The sequence below is a fragment of the Euprymna scolopes genome, chromosome 4 (genome assembly GCF_053919585.1).
Source record: "Euprymna scolopes isolate OS-2025 chromosome 4, ASM5391958v1, whole genome shotgun sequence".
Lineage (NCBI taxonomy): Eukaryota > Metazoa > Mollusca > Cephalopoda > Sepiida > Sepiolidae > Euprymna > Euprymna scolopes.
In genome coordinates, this window is record NC_136485.1 from 58,911,053 (window position 1) to 58,930,097 (window position 19,045).

General features: G+C 30.5%; 1 protein-coding gene across 1 annotated transcript; it reads right to left on the bottom strand.

Moving 5' to 3' along the window:
- Positions 1 to 480: 480 nt before the first annotated feature.
- LOC145267552 (ATP synthase F(0) complex subunit g, mitochondrial-like) lies at positions 481 to 18,511 on the bottom strand. Its single transcript, XM_080123312.1, has 3 exons — positions 18,355 to 18,511; positions 8,032 to 8,180; positions 481 to 682 (listed from the first exon to the last, which is right to left on the bottom strand). The coding sequence occupies exons 1-3, from the start codon at positions 18,413 to 18,415 to the stop codon at positions 566 to 568; spliced, it is 327 nt and encodes a 108-aa protein (XP_079979438.1). The 5' UTR covers positions 18,416 to 18,511; the 3' UTR covers positions 481 to 565.
- Between the last annotated feature and the right edge of the window lie 534 nt (positions 18,512 to 19,045).

Genomic DNA, 19,045 nt, shown 5'->3' on the forward strand with positions numbered 1-19,045 from the left:
ACCCCTATGGATTAAATAAAGGGTTCCAGTCAAAATTCTGTGCAGATTCCCGAGTTTGAAAGGTACACCTGAAAAAGGTTGGAGGTTGCATCGACTGAAACTTGGCGAGAATAACGCTCAAGATGAGAACTGTAGTCTGAAGAATCCAAATTATCAATCCTCATCTCAAAAATTCAGAAACATAAGATTAAAATTATTTTGAAAAATAAAATGCTTCCATTCTGTCATATAATGGAGGAAAAAATAAAATGTAACTCTAAACACAAGGTTTAAAACAAAAATGAAATATGCAAAACCACGCAGTTAGTAATGACAGAGTAAGCTCTATCAATCCAAAATGGTTGTTCACTTTTTAAGAAAGTGTACTCTGGTGGTAGGTATCATCATCATGTGTGTATCTGCCATACGCACATTATTAAACATGAAACTCGTGCTTTAAGCTGTGATAAAATGCAGACAAAGAAACAAAACCAAAGTAAAAATGGTGGCAACAAAAAGTTTTATTAAATATCCCTAAGTTGCATTTCTTTTTCTAAAAAATAAACGCATAATTGAAAGGTTCTTTTTAAATATGGAAAGCGCCAGGTATGTTGTAACCAATAAGGCTGCCTTTACCAATAATTTCACCAATAAAGAACCAACAGGCAATTTCAGCTGTTACCAAAGTATTCAACCAGGCTTCCTGAAAAAAAAATAAATAAAAAATAAAATAAAATAAAGGGAAAACAAAATGAAGTTTTATACAAAAGGCATTCTGAAGAAGTAGACATAAACATTTTTTTTCTGTTTTTACTTTTCCAGTTGAATTCTACACTTTCGTATAAAAATCACAAAATGCTCCTACATTAACACAAAAATAAAATAGAATTTTTGTTTTTACATTTATCTTCTATATAAATAAAATGAACTCATTTTTTCCCATCTGATTTTGACATTAATAGGATTAAAAATCAAGAATATGCACAAACGGCAGAACAATATCTAAGGTGTGTTATAGGCTTATTATTTCTCAAATTCCTCGATAATCTTAGATTTCTATACTTTTTCTGCTGAGAAGTCACGGCCAAAATCGGTTAAGATTAATGGAAGTGGTAAAATATTTTCTCTCTAATAAATTCCTCCTCCCCCTGCCACCACTTAACACCGTTTGGGGATCGTTCACAAGGAACAGTTGAGAAGAGAACACCGGTTTGGCTTCGTAGTTCTTTCATGTGAAGTTATTTAAATTCACTAAACTAAGCTGCAGTGCTCTGTGGCGTAGTGGTTAGCGTGCTGGACAATTCACATTATATGTTCACGTTCGCGCCGACCTACCGTAGTCGTTTTTTTTTTTTTTTTTTTTTTTTTTTCCCTAAACAACTGGAATGGACTTTTCTTGGTGGCCGAACTGTTAACGTTGCAGATGTTTTTTTTGTTTTTTTTTTCACACTTTATTTTCCTACTTTTACTCATGACTCCGGGTTTGATCCTTCCTACTTACCTACCATAACATTTTTTAAAACTCCCTCCCGTCCCGGAAACAAACACTAGGGCAACGCCGGGTACCCCCGCTAGTTTTAAATAAACATATGCTCCTAAATAAATATATTGCCCTGGATGGTAGTGCTGTCTGTGTATATGTCAACAAATGAACTTAGAATGTTATTTGAGAGATCATTGATGAAGATAAGGAAGAGTTGGGCCCAAGATGTGATTACATATTTTTGTTAAGCTGAGAGGATGATATGATGATGAACTAACTAGACTAACCCCAGGGGAGGAGGAGACAAGGATTAGAAAGCATGATATAAATACCCTCTCCCCTCCAATGTTAATGATTGGAAGCATGATATAACAGAATAGATAATGCACTACCCACAAATTAGAAGATGGGACATATACTATATTGCCTCCCCATAACAGAGGTAATGCCAGGGAGGAATGTATCATAATGACTGAAAATATGCTACACAAAAATAAATAAACATAAACCGCTTTAATATTAATGTTGTTTTTAATATTAATGTTGTTAGGATAGGTGGAAAAAAAAACTTCGGTATTTATTTAGATAATAAAAACAATGTCAAGTCTTGTTCTTCACATGAAATTAAAATTGAGTAGAAAAATAGTCACCATCTTTATAACCAAAGAAAAACATGCTAGCCAAGGAAGAACAATAATTTCTTTTTATAATTTTCTAGTTAAAAAAAAAGTTTATAAACTTCAGTTAGCATTCTTTAGCTAGCCTTTCTCTTGTTTAGATGGCGACTATACTTTTCCAACTTATTTCGGCATTTTATGTGCATGGTGAAACTTGGAAGAATAAAACCAAACCTTAAAAACCCTAACTTTTGTTTTACTAAAAACATGGTTCATGTTTTAAAAAAAATAAATAAATAAAAAAAAAATAAAAAAAGTAAGTTTATGAGTAATGCTGAAACCTATTTTGCTCTAAATAATTTACATGGTTGAAATAGGAATTAAAATAAAAGCAGTATTACGGATCCTTTACCTTTTTCAGCCACGTAAATTGAACAAAAATAAGAGAAAAGACAGCAATTTTTAAAAAAAATTTTTTATATTTTCTAATAGAGCAGAGGTCGAAACATGTTGATAACAGGATTTATAAAGTGAAAACTTTAAATAAAAAACAATTCAAGCAGAAAATTCAATTTTATTGGTTTGTATTTAAAATGAAAAACTTATTTCAGACTATATTTCTAATTTTTCAGGAAAAAATGTTGAGCTCTCATGGAAAAGATAATTCTTAGAACAGTTTTACAACAGATACTACACTACCCAGCCCATTAAAAAGATTCTGATTAATGCTTTTTCTTTATTATTCATTTAAAAATGTCTAGTCACGAGAACAGCTTTTTTATAGTTCCTTGGCCTTTTTGCTAAGATCAACATGTATCTGTTCTTTTGTTTTTTCTCTACAATTAAATAACCATAATTAGTTTTGCACGTTAATAGAATAGATGAAGAAAAAAAAAAAACATTTATTAGCATTACAAGTTGATTTTTTTTTCTTTTTAGATAATTGTTATTTTATCAAATTGCATGAAAAAAGCCATGTAAAAGGTGCTTAAAACCGTTTGTATTTCAGTAGTTCAAAAGCTATGAGAATTTTAAGTGCCAAAATTTATGCTCTTCCGTGGACATTTTTCTTAGAAAATGTGGGCTGAATTACGGACCTCAACATTAAGAAATTTGGTAATTTTGCCACCATTTATTTTTCAAAATATTCATGAAACTTGGCACTCTTTTGTAAAATTGTATGTTCTTTCTGATTATGCAGTCAACTTTGATGCATCTCATTACCATAAGTCATGAATAATTCAGATGTACAAATTTCAAATTTTTTTTAAACTGGCACATGGTATCATACAGTGGGTGTCAATGAACAAAACTAAGTATTACAGTAGTATTTAAATATAGCTTTATTGAGAATAGGCATTTTCCTGCCTCCTCACCAAAGGAGAGCTTAATCTTGGGTGTAGCCATTGAATGCCCAAAGAACATTCATAGCTGCTATTTACTATTTCCCTCAAAAGAAAAAAAAAAATTTGAGTAGATATGAATTAATCTCGGAAATAAATCAAAGAAAATTTTTCATATAGATTTTGGATTTCTGTAAAAGATGGAAATTCCCATAGTCAACCAGAACTTTTGTATTTTGGAACCAGTCCAATTTTCAATCTTGTAAATCCTCTCTATCTGGCCCAAAATATACCCCTATTCTGAGTAGCAACCATAAATCGTACTCTACACGAATCCTCAATGTAACTTTCACAGTACCAGGAATCCTGATAAGCAATAACTATATAATCACCAGTTGATGGTAATTTTTGTCATTTCTATTGTTGTTTTACTGAAAATTCAATTATGTAAACAAAGAAATAAAACGGTAATTTTTTTTTACCTTGTTTCCACCTTAACATTTAAAATGATTACTTCTATAGGTTTTAGGGTATGCTGAAAACGAATATCGCATTTAAATTTTCTGTAAATAAGTAGTTTTCCGGATATAAAACAATGTCATTTCTTATGCTATCGCTGCTGCCTATCTTGGTACGCGCAAGCGCAACCCCGAGAAACCATGCACAAACGTGCATACCAAAATGGCCACCAGCAATAACATAAGAAATGACATTGTTTAATATCTGGAAAGCTACTTATTTGCGGAAAATTTAAATGCGATATTCGTTTTCAGCATATGCGAAAACCTGTAAAAGGTAGTCATTTTAAAGAAAAACGTTAAGATGGAAACAAGGTAAACATTTACAAAATGCATCACAATGAAATGTTTATTGAATTGCCTAATTATTTAGATATCCTCAGTTTAAAAAAAAAAACAAAAAAAAAACGGGTTTGTTTTACAGATTTGAAAAAATGGTCTTGACAAGGAGTTAAAAATAAATTCAAGTTTCACAATATCTTTTATTTAATTGTTAAGTGAAAGTACAGAATAGTTAACAAAAACACCCTTGCTTTCCCATGTTAAGAATGGGTTTCTAAATAATGTTATTTCAGCATAAGTGCACAAGTACCTTTTTATTTGTTATATGTTTCGTTTTTTTTTTGTTTTTGGACCATTAAAAAACAATTCTACCTTAAGTACAAATAAGAAGTTAAATGCATGTACTTAGTACATTGTTTTTTAACGCTTTTAGTGCATGTGTACTAAAAGCGTTAAAAACAACAAAATAGTATTGTTTGGAAATCAAATTTGAATTTTTTTATATTGATGAACTCAGAATAAAAAATGACTAGTCTAGTAAGACAGTTTTCTATTTTTAAGAGGATACTTTAGTCAGCTTAGCACATGACGCGCTTAGTGACCATTTTTCTGTAAGCGAATTTGATTTCTATAAAAAGATAACATTTTAAAGAAAATTCCACGCAATTAATAATCAAATATTTACATATTATACATGAAAATAATTCTGAAACTATTATCTACATGAAAATGGATGATATACGTCGATTTATTTTGTCAATTTTTAAATATTCTTCGTCAATTTAGCTTGTTCAGCCTATAAAATTTCAGCCAAATCTAATCAAATTTAATATGTATCCAAACGTAACGTATAAAATGTAAACATTGAAAAAATGTTTCCTTTTTTTGTTATCGTCATTTTTTACAGTTTTTATTTTTCATTTTTAACTTTGAGCATAAAAATATTCAACGCATGAAAGAAAAAGAAATTATATTCTCTTTCCATCAATTCTTTTAAAAATTCACCAACAAATAAAATGACTTATTGAAGCACATTAGATATGTAATATTACCGATGTTCACGAAAATACAGCATACGCTTGTAGTGCTACATTTATTCATTTCCACAAAAACAAATAAAAACATGGAAGTTTAATTTTTAAACTATTTTAATTTGAGCACATGTAAAACTTGTAAAAATATTTTCTGAAGTTTTCCAATCAGTTTGTTCGGTCAATAAATTCAATGTTCTTTTTAGTAATATTAACCTTAATTTATCATAAATCAAATTATAACAGAATAGTGAAAATTTCAAAAGTATTAACAAAAATCACATTTTAGAAATTTAAAAATTTGTAAAATTCTAATAAAATAAAAACTGTATTTTCACTTTAAAATTATTTTACTTTTAATAACAAAAAAAAAAAAAAAAAAAATCATTAAGCATGGATGACGATATACGGAGCACAAAATATTAAAATTGTCAACTTGCTTGTTTGCATAGTGAATGTATTAGATAGTGACAAAAAGGGCGACTGAGAAAAGTGGTAATGGCATTAAAATAATGATATAGTATCAAAGGCTTGCAATGTCTCTTCTGTGGGAAAGTGGTTTCAGGGATGAGAAAAGGGCACCACCCACAAGGTTTTGACAGAGTATCTCCTACCAAGAAGTGGCAACAATATTCCATTTTAGGACATATCTGGCTCTTATACAGGTAGAGCATTGCATCAAGAGTGAAAAACCTCCAGGAACTGTAGAATAACACAACCATGGAAACAGATTTGATGCAAATCTTCCATTTCAGGTGAGGAGTGAAGGTTAGACCAAGAAGCTTATCAAAGCGGGAGAGCTTCTTTGAGAGGAGAACCATTCGTATCAATTGGGGGGCCAAGTGGGGGTCTGAGCGTTTACAGTGAAAAGATGGAAGCTTGGTTTTGGATGTGTTAAAATTAACCAGCCACCTTTTGCTCCATATGGTCATGGTCGGAGGAGAGAGACTTGGAGATCTTGCTTGTTGTAGGCCTTTGAAGTGTTGCCATGAATCGTAGTGCTGTCCGTGTATATGTTGACGAATGAACTTAGAATGTGATTTGAGATCATTGATAAAAGATAAGAAAGAGTTGTGCCAGGATGAACTTTGAGGCACGCCAGTATTGACACTATGAACTTTGGACTTCTGCCAATCAATGACAACTTGTATAAACTATCGAAGACATTTTCAGATATTCCATACCTGGAAATCTCGTGATAGGATTTTATGTTAAACCTTAAATACTTTTGATATGTTAAGAGTTATTGCTTTAGAGAGAAAACCCTTGTCAATAGATTCACTAATTGTACATGAAATTAGTACATCAGCTTTAGACCTTGTAGGACGAAAACCACATTGTTGCAGAGTAGGTTGTTTTTGCTGAGGTAGTGGACAATTTCTCTACTTAACAGATTCAAGCAACTTATTCTTGATACAGAATAATTGGCCTGTATCTAAATGCAGAAGACTGACTACCAGTATTTTTAAATACTGGGCAAATTAATGAGCTTTTCCAAGCTGTCGGGAAGCATTTTCCTTTAGACATACAATTAAATACATGTTACTCCCCTTGTTGATTTTTATTTTTTGTAAATAGTACCAGTCATAATTTAAATTTTAAAATAAATCATAGCAAAGTGGGTTATATTGCAAATAAGATGGTATAACAATAACAAATGAAAATCAGTTAATCAGAAGCAAAATTTGATTTGACATCTTAGATGCTATTTGACTTTGAAAATTCCAAAAGGTAACCTTTTTTATTTTATATAATAAAAAAACGATACAAATATAATTTAGTTTAATTTTATCTTTCAATAACATTTTATTCAGAATATAAAATTAATGAACAGTAATGTACTAATAGTCTGCAAACATGTGGCATAACAGAATAACCAGAAATGCTGTGTTCTAAGTGACAAACACTGGAGCAGATCCTCAGCTATTGTATAGAGGAACTTGGAAGATATGGAAGGTATTGATGGAGGCATGATCAATTTTGAAGACTATTGCAGACGTCATCAAAATAGGAATTGAGTGGGTGAAATGATGTCAACCTTCCAAAAAAAGACAGTTGAAGAAGAACCAAAGCCCACCAAGAGACCAGCATCTGCATGAATTCTGGCATCTATAGAAGACTGATAAAGCTTAATAGATCATTAAGGAGAGTGAAGATTCCCTAAGCACACCAAAATCAAAACCTAGCAACTAAATATTTGTATTTTATGTTACTAAGCAAAAGACAACAATTGCATATAAAGATCACATGAAGTCTTGCCTTTGAAAAGAAGTTTTCCATGTATGCAAAGCTGGTCAGTCGACAGGATGAAGAGCAAGATATTTTTCACTGGAGGAGAGATGTAAAAGATTTGAAACCTGTTTGCATCTTTTTTGATACCTAAAATCACTGAATAGCTCAACTAGAGAATTCAGTGATTTAGATATCGAAAAAAGATGCAAACTATCCACAGGTCTACTAAAGCAACTAAGAGCTTTATGATTAGATAAATATCAGAAAACCATGGAGAACATTGTAGCTATTCATCTGGACAACCATAGTCTGAGTAATCTGTAAGCGAGTGTATAATGCTGAAAGGTCCAAAACACCAAGCAGGTGCATGGCTGAGCTTCTATCTATGGCCCCTCTCCCCGAATAAAAAAAAAAATAACTTGTCTAACTGTTACAGCTGAGGCAATCTGATAAATCATTAAAAATTCATAAAATAAAACCAATTTTATTAAACTCAAAATTTTCTATGAATGAAGGAATTATAGAAATTTGAAGAACAATACAAACTTTAACTGTGAGGGTCTTCCATTTTCCAGTTTTCACACCTGTGGCAAGATTTTGAAGTCCTTCAGAAACTTTGGGCATTTCTCCTAAAGTTGGTGGGGTCAGTTCGACTTTTGCATACCTTACAAAAGTCTGTAATCCAGGTTTAGCCTCTGAAATACAAATTAATATAAATATTACCAGTTTTCATATAAAAAAGATTTAGATGCAAATTTGAACAAAGTTCTATGGCAAAATTTCTAAAAATAAAAATTTATATAGCACATTTTGTGAAATTCCAGTTAATAAAATTACTTTTTAATTAAATATATCATTAATAATTTTCCTCCATTTATGTAAGTTAGGTTTCTATTGCATAAATAACTATTGTGATATAGTTTAAATTCAGTTTCATGCAAAAAAGGGTAGAAATCTTATGTAAATTTAGATACTTTCAATATTGATAAAATTTGAACCACGAAAATTAGGCATCAATTAATAAATATTCTTGAAATTACAGTTATTCTTTACCTAATGTTTACACATTTAAAGTGAGTATTTCTCAATAGATTTTAACTCAAAATGATTCCTTATAGAATATTTAAAATAAAAAGCAAAACATTTTTAATGTCTACAGATTTTTTTCTTGCAAACCACTCACACTGTGATTTAATGACTTTGGCCCAATAAGTTGGTACCATGCTATCACTATAGTACCCAAATGTCCTTTAACTTAATTTACAGATTACTCATCTTGTAAAACCCTTTTGTCAAGAATTAAAAGAGGCTATCTAAGGAAGAAAACAGGCATTGTACAGATTTTTAATGTCCATTTTCAAGACCTTCCACAAACAAACTCCAATTTTTCAAAACAAAATTTGATATATAAACAATGATATAATTAACCCAAATTAAAAAAATAACCGAAAAAAACTGGATAAGAAAAGTCATTTTCATTACCATACAAAAAAATATGCCTGCTTACATTCCCGACCAACTTATATTTGATTAACCAAACACGATTAAATGTTATTTTCTCTATTGTGGATTAGTCTATGCTGTGTCCGTTTTTTAAATTTTGAATTTTCGATATTTTGGATACAAGAGTTACATCCCTTTATCACAAAACTATCGATGTTATATTGAAACCATTGGATAGCTTTGTGATAAAGGGACATGACTTTTGTATCCACAATAATATGTAATTTCAGAAAAATGTATTTCAATTTTATATTCAATAGTTAAAAAAATATTTTATTAATACTTAAAAAAATAATTTAATAGTATTTATTTCGATTTTATTTTTAATGTTACAACAAAAAGTTTTACTGGACATAAGGAATAGGATATTCAAGGTCACTTAAAGACATTTTATATATTTTTAAGGATTTTTCAAGGTAATAATAGAAATAAGACCTTTTTAGGGCAAAATTCAAAATTCCAGGACTTTTCAAGCCTGTGTGAACCCTGAAGCAATAACCCCAGTCCATAAGTAGAAAATTATGAACTGGAGCCATTCTTCCTCAGCTATTAATAATAAAAAAAAAAAAATTAAAATAAAAAAATTTAAAAAATTATAGAAGTCTTTAGATGCCAGAAAAACTTTCTATTCTAACATTTCTTGGACGATATGCTTTTGGAATTCCCGTCTTATTCCCCAACTGTATGAACATGCAGAAATTAAAATATAATGTCAACTAACATCTTGCTGCACAACTCCCCATTTAGGATACCTCCTATAAATTTGATGCATAATCACAGTAGCTCCTTATATCTCAATGGCAATATATGCCTTGCTTGGGGTTAAAAGATGGTGACTATTTTTCCAGCTTGTTTTTATTTCAGCATTTTGCATATATGAAACATGCTTATAACTTACTGTTATTATTTTAGCTAAAACTGGATTGAAGTTATTTGAGAGTAATACCTAACCCATTTTACTCTAAATAATTTATGTGATTCAAATAGGAATTTCCCATATATTACATGTAATGGCTAATTCTTATTTCAGTGACATAAATTATCATCATTATTTCATAAATTTCGTATAAGAGATAGACAAAATAATTTCAAGTATTTGACAAAAGGTTTATTAAAAAAAAAAAAGGGGGGGGGGGCACCTATGCACATATTGTACAGTGCTGAAATAACATTAATTTAGAAAACTATTAATATTGGAAGGAGGGTGTTTTTGTAACCATTTTGTTCTTTCAGTTAACACTAAAAGATATTGTAACACTATGATTTAACTTGAAAATATAAAAAGTGTAAATTTTTACCTGGTTTCCACCATTTTCCTTTAAAAGGACTTATTAGTTTTTTTTTTTTTTTTTTTTTTTTTTTTTTTTAAATTACATTTTCACCCCAAACAAGGCACATTGCCACTGTGATGTAGAGGGCAACTATCAGGGGCAGCAACTACTGGGGCACTATGTTGGGATTTGGGCAGCAAGATGTTGGTTCACATTACACTTGAACTTCTGCATGTCAGTACAGTTGGGGAAGCAGGGACGTGGAATGGAATTCCAGAGTCTAGCGGTTCTGGGGAAGAAATTACTCGAGTAGAAAAATCTTTTACATCTAGGGATCTCTACTGTGTGGGGGTGGGATTTAGCTGCCTGTCGCGTTTGTCGAGGGTGTCTATGTCGTGGGGGCACAAGTGTCTTCAGTTCGTCAGAACATTCACCATTAAAATACTTGTAGAACAGGCAGAGGGATGCAACGTTTCGTCAATGGGACAGAGGCTGAAGCTTAGATGCCAGTTCAGGGCCTATCAGATTGGTGACTCTCTTTTGAACCTTGTCTAGGAGCGAGAGACTAGCAGCAGATGCACCAGCCCAAATGTGACAGCAATACTCCATACATGGGCAAATGGTGGCCTTATAGAGGTACAGGATACTTTCAGGTGTCAGTAGTTTTCTAGCATGGTAGAGAGAGCCTACCTTCTTCGCAGTGGCCCTGGCAATGTTTTCAATATAATTGTTCCAACTCATGTTTCCTGCGAACATTAGGCCAAGCAGTTTGAAAGATGTACTCTCAGACAGGGAGTCACTGGCCATTGCTATTGGTGGCAAAGAAGGTTTCTTGTAATTATTGAAGGAAACCAGTTTAGTCTTGGCAGCATTGAATGCGACCATCCATTTATGTCCCCATTCCACTACAGATTGGAGGCCATCCTCTAGTGTTTCTGCCATTTCTTTAGTTATGTGTTCATTTGTTTTCTTGTCATGCCTGTTATAGAGTGTAGTGTCATCAGCATATATACCCATCTCAGAGGCAGTTTTGTCGGGGAGGTCATTAATAAATATTAGGAACAAATAGAGGTCCAAGGATAGACCCCTGAGGCACTCCCGCATTTATATCACACTGTTTAGATGTATGACCATCGAGGACAACCTGGATTTTTCTCTTATCTAAGAAGGATTTAATTATGTTAAGTATTCTACCAGTGATACCATATGATTTAATTTTCCTGAGCAGACCCTCATGCCATACCCTGTCAAAAGCCTTAGATATATATCTAGAGCTATCGCTCTGCCCTCCCCCGCTTTGTCCAGTGAATGGTATATACGTTCAGAGATTACAGTGAGGATGTGTGCTGTGGAACGGGCTTGTCTAAATCCATATTGTTGGTCAGTCAGAAGTTTAGCATCTTTAAGGTGCCGGACTAGAGCATGGTTAATTATGGTTTCAAATATTTTGGCGAAAAGTGGGAGGAGGCTAATGGGGCGATAATTTGATGGGTCAGTTCTTTCGCCAGAATTCTTGAATACTGGTACCACAGAAGCAGTTTTCCAACAGTCCGGAAAGCATGATTCATTAAGGCATTTGTTGTAGAGTTTGGAGAGAACTGGAGCTACTTCGTCTTCGGGTACTATTTTAGAATTTGTCATTGTTCTAAGGGAGACAACTGTTTTACTAAGAAATTCATTCATTTTTCATCTTAATTTAGGACTTTAATAATGCTGTAAGTTTACACGAGCGATTTATAAAAACATTGCTTTTTTTTTTTTTTTTGGAGGAGGGGTATTCAATTCTAGAAATTGCATTGTTTGTAACAGGTGCTTCTGCAGTTTAATGAACTGTTTTTTCCATAAATAACACGCTGACATTAACCGAGCATAAGAACTATTTAATATTTCACAAACATTCTATTTACATTGGGATGGGGGGGGGGGGCATGATACAGTTCTACAACCCACCCCTCCCTCCAAATGTAAATAGAATGTTTGTGAAATATTAAATCAGCATTACAAGTTGATTTTTCTCTTTTTAGATAATTGTTATTTTATTAATTTGCATGAAAAGAGCTATGCTTAAAACCGTTTGAATTATGCAAATACCATCAATAGTTCAAAAGTTATGAGAATTTTAAGTGCCAAAATTTATGCTTTTCCGTGGACATTTTTTCTTTAGAAAAAGTGGGCTAAATTACGGACCTCAATATTTCAAGAAATTTGGTAATTTCGCCACCATTTATTTATTTTTCAAGCTATTCTCATGAAACTTGGCACTCTTTTGTAAAATTGTGTGCTCCTTCTGATTAAGCAGTCAAATCTGATGTATCGCTTTACCATAAGTCATGAATTATAAATTCAGATGTACAAATTTCACTTTTTTTTAAACTGGCGCATGGTATCATACAGTGGGTGTCTATTTATGAACAAAACTAAGTATTATAGTGGTATTTAAATATAGCTATATTGAGAATAGGTATTTTGCCTCCTTACCAAAGGAGAGCTTAATCTTGGGTATAGACATTGAATGCCTAAAAAGCATTCATGGCCAGTATTTACTACTCTCCTCAAAGAAAAAAAAATTGAGTAGATATGAATTAATCTCAGAAATAAATCAAAGAAAATTTTTCATCTAGATTTTGGATTTCTGTAAAAGATGGAAATTCCCAGTCGACCAGAACTTATGTATTTTGGGACCAGTCCAATTTTCAATTTTGTAAATCCTCTCTACCTGGCCCAAAGTATACCCCTATTTTCTTAGCAGCAACCATAAATCGTACTCTACATGAATCCTCAATGTAACTTTCACAGTACCAGGAATCCTGATAAGCAACAACTATATATTCACCAGTTGATGGTAATTTTTGTCACTTCTATTCTGTTGTTTTACTGAAAATTCAATTATGTAAACAAAGAAATAAAACGGTAATATTTTACCTTGTTTTCATCTTAACATTTAAATGATTACTTCTATAGATTTTAGGGTATGCTGAAAATGAATATTGCATTTAAATTTTTGTAAATAAGTAGTTTTCCGGATATAAAGCAATGTCATTTATGTTATCGCTTGTGGCCATCTTGGTGTGCGCAAATGCAACCCTGAGACACTATGCACAAACAAAAAATTCAAGTTTTATGATATCTTTAATTGTTAGGTGAAAATAATAGTTAACAAAAAACACCCTTCCTTCCCATGCTAATAGCATTATTATTTCAGTATGGTAGCATAAGTGCACAAATACCTTTTATTGGTTATATATTTGTTTTTTTGATCACTAAAAAAAACAATTCTACCTTAAGTACAAATAAGTTAAACGCATGCACTTAGTAGTACATTTTCTTGCTTTTTACCGTGCACATGTATTAAAAGCGTTAAAAAACAAAATAGCATTGTTTGGAAATCAAATTTGAAAATAATTTTTTTAAATTGATGAACTCAAAATAAAAAAATGACTAGTAAGACAGTTTTCTATTTTTAACAGAATACTTTAGTAAGCTCAGTGCAGGACGTGCTTAGCGGCCGCTTTTCTGTAAGTGGATTTGATTTCTATAAAAGATAACATTTTAAAGAAAATTCCGTGCAATTAATAATTATCAAATATTTACATAATATACATGAAAATAATTCTGAAACTATTAGCTATATGAAAATGGATGATACAGACCGATTTATCTTATCAATTTTGGAATATTCTTCAACTTTGCTCAGTCGTAACTTTGAATAATAACCGAAAAAAAAAAAAAAAAAAAAAAAAAAAACTTATTTTTCAGTGACGAAAATTTCAATGTATTATTAACGCCGAGGCTGACCAGTACCAGATGGGTGACCATTTGTATGAGTTTAGTTTTTAATGTGTATGTGGGCCAGGCTCTCCAAAATGGGGAGGGGAGCAATTTAAAGCAGAATAAAAAAAAAATTATTTCAGCGCGTTTGGTCCACCGTAGTCGAAAGGCGGCAAACGTTTCCAAACTTGATCGAAAAAAATAACAATATTTTTAACACAAAGGGCACAATATTTATCAAATTTTTTTTTTGTATCGATTCTTCAAAGCATGCCCTGTTTAATAATGGTCATGCATTATTCGGCTCGCTAAAAAGAAATTGTTAATTTATTTATCAAAGATTTTAAAATGGCTTTTTTCGTATAAATATTAAATTTTTTTGCGTAACTTAATTATTTTACTTAACATATTCACAGAATTTCACACTTCAAAACTCAAGTTTTTTTTAGTTTTTTTTTAATTTATAATCCCATCCCTTACAACATACGTTTTGTTCAGTTTCAGATGATTATTTTAAGCATATTTGGAACCCCCCCATCAAAACAAAAGGGGGGGGGGTAAGCAAAAAAAAAAAAAATTTTTATATATATATATATATATATATATATAAATATTGTTTATGAAAAATAAGTGCACTGTTATAAAGTTCATTCTTCTCTTAATAATCGCTGAAAATTTTGTATTGATTGGATAATTACCTGATTTTTAGTAGATTTTTTTAAAAAGACGGTCCGTCAAAATGTACTTACCTGACAAGTTTTGGCGGTGACTAGTAAAGTCCTAAGACATTGAAATAAAAACATCTTGTTTGTACAAAAAATAGTGAGGGATTCTGTTCTTCACAAAATCGCAACAAACGGAAGTTTTGTAAACATGGATTTTAGGTGTATCAGAATTTTTGACACCCCTAACACGAAACTGCGAATAAAATATAAAAATCTCGTAATTTCTCTGTTAAAAGTGGGTTGTTTATTTTCTTTATGGATTATACTTCCAAAATAAACTATGAAAGTTGTTTTAAAAGTAATAGAAATATTTTTTTTTATTTTTTAAAAACAGTAATGAATTTTCCGAACTCAATATTTTTCAATTTTTAAACTTTAAAAATCTATCAAAAGTTTTCTATTGATTCTATTTTTACGATATTTTCAGGGTCAATGTGAAATTTTATGTTCTTTCCAATAAACCGAATATAATATTTTAGACACGTTTTTTTTTTAAATTCACGCCCCCCCCCCATTTTCAAGTGTCTATTAAAAAGTAAATAATTAATTTACTCACAAATTGAAGAGAAAATGTCAATAATATATTCAAATTTAAAACAAAAAAAAAAAAAAACGTAGTGTTTTTTAGAATTTTACCTGTAAAGTTTGAAGTTTAAAACCTTTTTTTTTTTTGAAACCACGTTATTTGGGTTTTTTTTTTTTGGTTTTTTTTAAATGGAACCTTGGTCCTTGCTCCTTTAATTGAAAAAAAAAAATTAGGGCTTGAATTACATTTTTCGAGAAGTTATAAGCTTGGAAAGACAGGGGGTCGAATAATTCACGCCTCCCATTTTGAAATGTCTATTAAAAAGTAAATAATTTATGTACCAAAGTTTTATATATCACAAATTGAAGAGAAAAGGTCAATAAATAATATATTCAAATTTAAAACAAAAAAAAAAGTATTGTTTTTTATAAATTTACCTGTAAAGTCCGAAGTTTAAAACCTTTTTTAAAAAAAAAAAAAAAAAACACGTTTTTTTTTTTTTTTTTTTTAATGAAACTTTGGTCCTTGCTCCTTTAATTGAAAAAAAAAAATTAGGGCCTGAATTACATTTTTCGAGGAGTTATAAGCTTGGAAAGATGGGGTGGAATTATTCACTATTTTCACGAAATTTCTGAACACCTAATAGATTATATGGAAGCCAAAATTTCAGCCAGTCAAACAAAAGGCCGTGTGAAAATGACGTAATGTAATTGAAAGGAGGTAGAGGGGGTTAGCCTTCCCCCCCCCCACCCGCACACGTTCATATATTGAACGTTTGTATCATTTTTACCATTTTTTAATTTAATTATATTTCTATGTGCCTGTTTTTAAATTTAATTTCTTTTTTTTAAATTATTGTTCAAGATTACATAAAACTTATGTTACGCCGAAAGTTTCACATTCATGCAAGCAAGGAAAATATTAAAATCTTACATATAAAAATTATGCGAAACTTGTTAATTACAAAAAAAAAAAAAAAAAAAAAAAAGATTTTTTTGCTATTATAATTTTTTTGTGTGAAAATATTAAACAATGCTTAATTCAATGATAATATCAGTAGTTCGAGAAATTAACTTTTCTTCGAGTTATATCGAATTCCTTAATATGGACTTCAGGGGCTTTTTGCGTAATGTTTTGCTTAATTAAATAATTTTTTTTAGTTGTTATAATTTACAATGCTTGATTTTCATTAAAAAAAAAAAAATAAATAAATTCATTTTTTTTTTACTACAGAAACCCATTAGTAAAAGCATTTTTGTTTAAACAAAATAATACATTTCGGTACTCCTTGGGCGTTGAGTTCCATGGCGACCAGTAAACATTTACCCATTAAATTCTTCAGCTGGTCGCCATGGAACTCAGCGCCCAAGGAGTACCCATTTCCACTGAGATTTAAAAATAATGGGTTCATTATATTCCATGATCATTAGATAAATACTGGAAATTTCATTAAAATTTGTTAATTTCCTGATTTTTGGTGAATTTTCAAGTAAAAAGAGGTCAAAATATCTATATATTTTGAGGCTGAGCATCATCGGCATTCATTTTGCACGAACCCATTATGTTTTCGAGCCGAATAAACATTTTACATTTAATAAAAACACTAAAAAATTATCCAGTTTGGTAGAAAAGTAACTTTTAACACTTATTTGCTATATATGTTTTTTGAAAAACTTTTCCGAAATCTGTGTATAGTAATACAAACTCTGAAAACCTATAAAAGTAGTCATTTTAAAGGTGGAAACCAGGTAAAACAAAAAATTTACAAAGTAAACAAAGGTCACATCGAAAGGACAAAAAGTGTCCGATTTTTAAACCTAAAAAGAAAGAAATTTCGACTTAATTTTTGGAAAATAGATTATTTTTCGGTATTTTCGCCAAAACAAACATGACCATCAGTGAAAACAGAATACATTTGGATAATAAAAACGATAATATCAGAAAAATTACTTATTGGCGACAATTTTTAATGTGATATTCGTTCAAAACGGGTCCGAATAGCTCTAAAAATCAACTTCTTACAGTAAGTCTTTAGTTGGTACTCTAGTGCACATTGACCCAGTAAAACTTACAAATATTTTTAAAAATAAAGGACGGTACCTTCTCTGCATAAGTTTTTTTTTTTTTTTTTTTTTTTTTTTAATCAAGTTTCAATTTGAACATGTATGTACATACTGCTGTATATGTACGTTAATTGGTTATATTTTTTTATATTTTAAGTTTAAACAAAAAGTTATTTTAAAAATGATATTAAATCAAATCTTATATATATCTATGTGTGTGTGAGCTTATGCATTTTTGTTACCGCGCTATTTTTTAAAATAGTATTTAAGTTAAATTCAAGTTTTATATTTAAACCATAAAAATATTTTTTATATTAAATTGTTAAGTGAAAATAGAGAATAGTTAGAAAACACCCTCCCCATGTTAAGAATGGCTTTTTAAAATAACATTATTTCAGCACGGTAACAAAAGTGAATAAGTACCTATTTTTACTCTGATGAAAAAAAAATAATCTGAAAATGAATGCAACTACAAAAACAGATAAACCGTATAGAAACGACGTTGAAAACGTACACAATTCAAGAAAAAAAAGTGGGGGGAGATGTGGAATTATTTTGCCATAAATCATTTCGTATTGTCAAAAATAAAGTAACTATAAAAAGAATATTCTAAAGAAGCAAATTTTTTTTATTTTTAAATAATAAATATTAATAAACGGAGACATATTTTATAAAAAAATTTTAGTTCCGTCCTTGTGTTAGAGGTCATCTTGAACGATGTGTATTTCATGCGATAGAAAACAAAAACATCGACTCAGATACTAATTTTAGGAAAAAATAATTAACCATTCAAAGCTTATAAATAATTAAAAAAAAATGATTTTTTCAAAGTATTTCAGAATATTTAGACAGTTGTATTGAAAGTTAAACTTATAACCAAGGACAACTAGTATTTGAAAGAAATACAGTTGTAAACACTAGTTTAAAAAAGCCAAGCATTATTAATAATACGATTCTTCTAACTGCAATCAACATCAACGTTAAGAATGTATAATTTGAAAAAAGAAACATACGTTTTGCCAATTCTGGCAACTTTGAAGCGATCTTGCCAACTTTTGCTACCACCTTCGCCATTTTGATTTCTGACCGAGAAGACGCATGCGTCGAATAATAAAAAAAAAAAACAAGGGCAGATAATTCACGAATGGAAGGAACACAAACGTCACTTCCTGTTATTTTACTAATTATCATTTAATTCTAGTATTACATTTCATAATTCTTCTTATTGGAAAAAAAAAATATATATATATATATATATATATATATATATTTTTTTTTTTTTTTTTTTTTGTAAATAAAAAATGTTTTGTTCTCTTTTGTAAATAAAATTTTGAAAAACATTAATTCATGTGGGTATATTTTAAATAACTTAGGCCCACAGAGTGAATGAGGTATTATGGTGAGTGAAAACATAGCTTAAGGAATAAACAAAAAAGAGAATGATCCCCGACACTCATTCCCCCTATTCTCTTTTGGCTTCATGCACGGCCTTCTGTAATGTTAATGATATATATTAAGAAGGTTGTACTCCATGCTACATTATTTTAAGGACACCTCCTCATTCTTTATATAAAATTTTAATAAAATATTGTATAAAAAATTGGGGGGGGGGCAGCAATAAAAAAAAATTCTTATTGGAGAACTCCAAGCATTACCTCTTCATTTCGTAGGGGAAAGGAAGATTTGTGGCTTATCGCCTGTGGC

Coding starts and splice junctions, on each gene's coding strand:
- LOC145267552 (XM_080123312.1), bottom strand. CDS start 18,415: ATGGCGAAGGTGGTAGCAAAAGTTGGCAAGATCGCTTCAAAGTTGCCA. Junction 8,181..18,354: donor GTTGCCAGAATTGGCAAAAC/GTATGTTTCTTT, acceptor TTTGTATTTCAG/AGGCTAAACCTGGATTACAG. Junction 683..8,031: donor GGAAGACCCTCACAGTTAAA/GTTTGTATTGTT, acceptor TTTTTTTTTCAG/GAAGCCTGGTTGAATACTTT.